This window comes from Penaeus vannamei, chromosome 7, assembly GCF_042767895.1.
Source record: "Penaeus vannamei isolate JL-2024 chromosome 7, ASM4276789v1, whole genome shotgun sequence".
Taxonomy (NCBI): Eukaryota; Metazoa; Arthropoda; class Malacostraca; order Decapoda; family Penaeidae; genus Penaeus; species Penaeus vannamei.
Window position 1 is genome coordinate 48,031,106 of NC_091555.1, and position 5,000 is coordinate 48,036,105.

The 5,000-nt window shown below is 46.6% G+C and overlaps 1 protein-coding gene across 2 annotated transcripts in view; it reads right to left on the reverse strand.

The window, feature by feature from the left end:
- LOC113809862 (uncharacterized) overlaps positions 1-5,000 on the reverse strand; it is a 157,667-nt gene that overhangs the window by 16,045 nt on the left and 136,622 nt on the right. For both annotated transcript variants that reach the window (XM_070123257.1, XM_070123256.1), the window contains one exon: positions 1,341-1,476. In XM_070123257.1, the coding sequence (XP_069979358.1) occupies positions 1,341-1,476 (136 nt within the window). The remainder of the gene's footprint in view (positions 1-1,340; positions 1,477-5,000) is intronic.

Consider the following 5,000-nt stretch of genomic DNA (forward strand, 5'->3'; position numbering starts at 1 on the left):
TTTGCATACTGCGTTTTGAATCTCGAATCATACGCACTCGCGGATCGGAAATTATCATCTCATTTATACCAGTACAGTTTTTAGGTGGCAGCAGCTGGGTCAAAATAAAATTAGCTTATTATCTGGCTGTTTATCTCGTTTAAGTAAAAAAGGACGCAAAGTTACATTTTTTTTTTACTTATTTAATCAAATAACGAAAATAAATCTTTTATCAAAGGACCGACAAGATATTTGAATGCAGTAAAATTTTCAGGCAAATATTTACTTTTACGAATTAATGTATATATATATATATATATATATATATATATATATATATATATATATATATATATATATATATATATATATATATATATATATATATATATATATATACACACACACACACACACACACACACACACACACACACACACACACACACACACACACACACACACACACACACATATATATATATATATATATATATATATATATATATATATATATATATATATATATATATATACATATATTATGTGTATATATACATGCATATATCTATCTATCTATCTATCTGTCTATCTATCTGTCTATCTATCCATCTATCTGTCTATCTATCTATCAATATATTAATTTATCTGTCTATCTATCTATATATTTATTAATCTATCTATCTATCTATTGATTTATCTATCTATCTACCTATCTATCTATCTATCTATATATGTACGTATACATATATGTGCATATATATATATATATATATATATATATATATATATATATATATATATATATATATGTATATACATATATATATATATATATATATATATATATACATATATATATATATATATATACATATACATACATATATATATATATATATATATATATATATATATATATATATAAATATATATATATATGAATAAATATATATATATATATACATATATACATATATATATATATATATATATATATATATATATATATATACATATTTATATATATATATATATATATATATATATATATATATATATATATATACATATTTATATATATATATATATATATATATATATATATATATATACGTATATATATATATATACATATATATATACATATATATATATATATTATGTATAAGAATATCTCTAACTATCTGTCAACCTAATCTACACCCCCTTCCCCCTCCACCCCCTCACCCACCCACCTCACCACCCACCCAACCCACCCAACCCGCCCTTCCCCCACCCCCTTCCCCTCCCCACCCACCCCCATCCTCCCCACCCATCCTCTGACTCACCCCCCCCCCCCCCATCCATCCTCTCACTCACCCACGACCGTGATGTTCGCCGCCATGGAGTCCTTCTCGAAACTCGGCTTCTCCGCCACCACCTCGCACCGCATCTTGCCCGACGCCCGGTGGTCCACGTGGGACAGGATCACCTCGTGCAGCGTCGATATCCGTTTCTGTGGGGGGGAGAGGGAGAGAGGGAGTGAGAGAAGAAGATGAGAGGGGGTTTAGAAGGGGGCGGGTGTTGGGAGGGAGGGCTGGGAGGGTGGGTGGGAGGAGGACTGGGAGGAAGGGAGAGAAGATGAGGAGGGGGTGTTTAGAAGGGCGGGTGTTGGGAGGGAAGGGAGGGGAGGGAAGGGAGGGAGGGATGGGATGGGAGAGGGAGGGAGGGGGAGGGGAAGGAGGGAGGGCTGGAGTGGGTGGGAGGGAGGAGTGGGAGGGAGGGAGGGAGGAGGAGGGAGGGAGGGAGGGAGGGAGGGAGGAGGAGGAGGAGGAGGAGGAGGAGGGAGGAGGAGGGAGGGAGGGAGGGGAGGAGGAGGTAAGAGAGAGGAGAGAGGAGGGAGGGAGGGAGGGAGGGAGGGAGGGAGGGAGGAGGGAAGGAGAGGGAGTAGGATAGATAGATAGATCAAAGTGGATCTATCAGCCAGATATACATTTATTTCTGTAAATACAAGTTCGTATACATGAAATATTCACTGGGTCCTGCTTCCCATAAAGTAGGGGTAGGGGTAGGGGGGGCAAGGCAGGTTTGGAGAGGGTGTGTGTGGGTGTAGAGGGTTGGGGTTGGGGGTGGAGGGATAGGGGGGGGGAGGGATAGAGGGGGAGGTAGGGTATATTATATATATATATCAGTTGGTTTCTTAATGAAGGGGGGGGTCAAGGCGGGTTTGGAGGGGGTGGGTGGGTGTAGAGGGGGTGGGGGTGGAGGGATAGGGGGGGTGGAGGGAGGGATAGGGGAGGTAGGTATGTATATATATATATCAGTTGGTTTCTTAATGAAGGGGGGGTCAAGGCGGGTTTGGAGGGGGTGGGTGGGTGTAGAGGGGGTGGGGGTGGAGGGATAGGGGGGAGGTAGGTATGTATATATATATCAGTTGGTTTCTTAATGAAGGGGGGTCAAGGCGGGTTTGGAGGGGGTGGGTGGGTGTGGGGGTGGGGGGGGGGGTGGAGGGATAGGGGAGAGGTAGGTATGTATATATATATCAGTTGGTTTCTTAATGAAGGGGGGGGTCAAGGCGGGTTTGGAGGGTGTGTGTGGGTGTAGAGTGGGGTGGGGGTGGAGGGATAGGGGGAGGTAGGTATGTATATATATATCAGTTGGTTTCTTAATGAAGGGGGGGGGCAAGGCGGGTTTGGAGAGGGTGTGGTGGGTGTAGAGGGGGGTGGGGGGTGGAGGGATAGAGGAGAGGTAGGTATGTATATATATATCAGTTGGTTTCTTAATGAAGGGGGGGGTCAAGGCGGGTTTGGAGGGTGTGTGGGGTGTAGAGGGGGGTGGGGTGGAGGATAGAAGGGGGAGAGGTAGGTATGTATATATATATCAGTTGGTTTCTTAATGAAGGGGGGTCAAGGCGGGTTTGGGGGTGTGTGTGGGTGTAGGAGTGGGGTGGGGGGTGGAGGGATAGGGGGAGGTAGGTATGTATATATATATCAGTTGGTTTCTTAATGAAGGGGGGGGTGCAAGGCAGGTTTGGAGAGGGTGTGTGTGGGTGTAGGGGGGGTGGGTGGGGGGGTGGAGGGATAGAGGGGGAGAGGTAGGTATGTATATATATATCAGTTGGTTTCTTAATGAAGGGGGGGGTCAAGGCGGGTTTGGAGGGTGTGTGTGGGTGTAGAGGGGGGTGATGGAGGGATAGAAGGGGAGAGGTAGGTATGTATATATATATCAGTTGGTTTCTTAATGAAGGGGGGGGTCAAGGCGGGTTTGGAGGGTGTGTGTGGGTGTAGAGGGGGGTGGGGGTGGAGGGATAGAGGGGAGAGGTAGGTATGTATATATATATCAGTTGGTTTCTTAATGAAGGGGGGGGTGCAAGGCGGGTTTGGAGAGGGTGTGTGTGGGTGTAGGGGGGTGGGTGGGGGTGGAGGGATGAGGGGGAGAGGTAGGTATGTATATATATATCAGTTGGTTTCTTAATGAAGGGGGGGGGTCAAGGCGGGTTTGGAGGGTGTGTGTGGGTGTAGAGGGGGTGGGGGTGGAGGGATAGGGAGAGGTAGGTATATATATATATCAGTTGGTTTCTTAATGAAGGGGGGGGTCAAGGCGGGTTTGGAGAGGGTGTGTGTGGGTGTAGAGGGGGTGGGGGTGGAGGGATAGAGGGGAGAGGTAGGTATGTATATATATATCAGTTGGTTTCTTAATGAAGGGGGGGGGGTCAAGGCGGGTTTTGGAGGGTGTGGGTGGGTGTAGAGGGGGTGGGTGGGGGTGGAGGGATAGGGGGGGGAGGTAGGTATATGTATATATATATCAGTTGGTTTCTTAATGAAAACCTTTGCAACCTAGCTCTGGTATCCGGCTCTGAAGTGCTTGGGGGGGAGGGGGAGGGGGGGAGCTATCTGAAACGTAGGAAATCGGTTTAAATACTTATATATTTTCTCTCGCTGTTCGTCCTGTTGTTGTTATTTCCCCCCCCCCCCCTTGCTTCCACGTTGTTGTTATCGTTTTCTCGTATATTCTTTATTAATATCCGTTATTGGAAAGGGAGAGGGGGTCCTTACCTTTTGGGGAGCGTGGCTTTAATATCAGTTTCCCCAAATGGACGTGGGCAAGAACTGTGGGGTAAGTCCTCTCCGGTTAAGTCTTCTCCGGTTAAGTCCTCTCCGGTTAAGTCCTCTCCGGTTAAGTCCTCTCCGGTTAAGTCCTCTCCGGTTAAGTCCTCTCCGGTTAAGTCCTCTCAGGTTAAGTCCTCTCAGGTTAAGTCCTCTCAGGTTAAGTCCTCTCCGGTTAAGTCCTCTCCGGTTAAGTCCTCTCCGGTTAAGTCCTCTCCGGTTAAGTCCTCTCCGGTTGAGTCCTCTCCGGTTAAGTCCTCTCCGGTTGAGTCCTCTCCGGTTAAGTCCTCTCCGGTTAAGTCCTCTCCGGTTAAGTCCTCTCCGGTTAAGTCCTCTCCGGTTAAGTCCTCTCCGGTTAAGTCCTCTCCGGTTAAGTCCTCTCCGGTTAAGTCCTCTCCGGTTGAGTCCTCTCCGGTTAAGTCCTCTCCGGTTGAGTCCTCTCCGGTTAAGTCCTCTCCGGTTAAGTCCTCTCCGGTTAAGTCCTCCCCGGTTAAGTCCTCTCCGGTTAAGTCCTCTCCGGTTGAGTCCTCTCCGGTTAAGTCCTCTCCGGTTAAGTCCTCTCCGGTTAAGTCCTCTCCGGTTAAGTCCTCTCCGGTTAAGTCCTCTCCGGTTGAGTCCTCTCCGGTTAAGTCCTCTCCGGTTAAGTCCTCTCCGGTTAAGTCCTCTCCGGTTAAGTCCTCTCCGGTTAAGTCCAAATCCTCTCCGGTTAAGTCCTCTCCGGTTAAGTCCTCTCCGGTTAAGTCCTCTCCGGCTAAGTCCTCTCCGGTTAAGTCCTCTCCGGCTAAGTCCTCTCCGGTTAAGTCCTCTCCGGTTAAGTCCTCTCCGGCTAAGTCCTCTCCGGTTAAGTCCTCTCCGGTTAAGTCCTCTCCGGCTAAGTCCTCTCCGGTTAAGTCCTCTCCGGCTAAGTCCTCTCCGGTTAAGTCCTCTCCGGTTA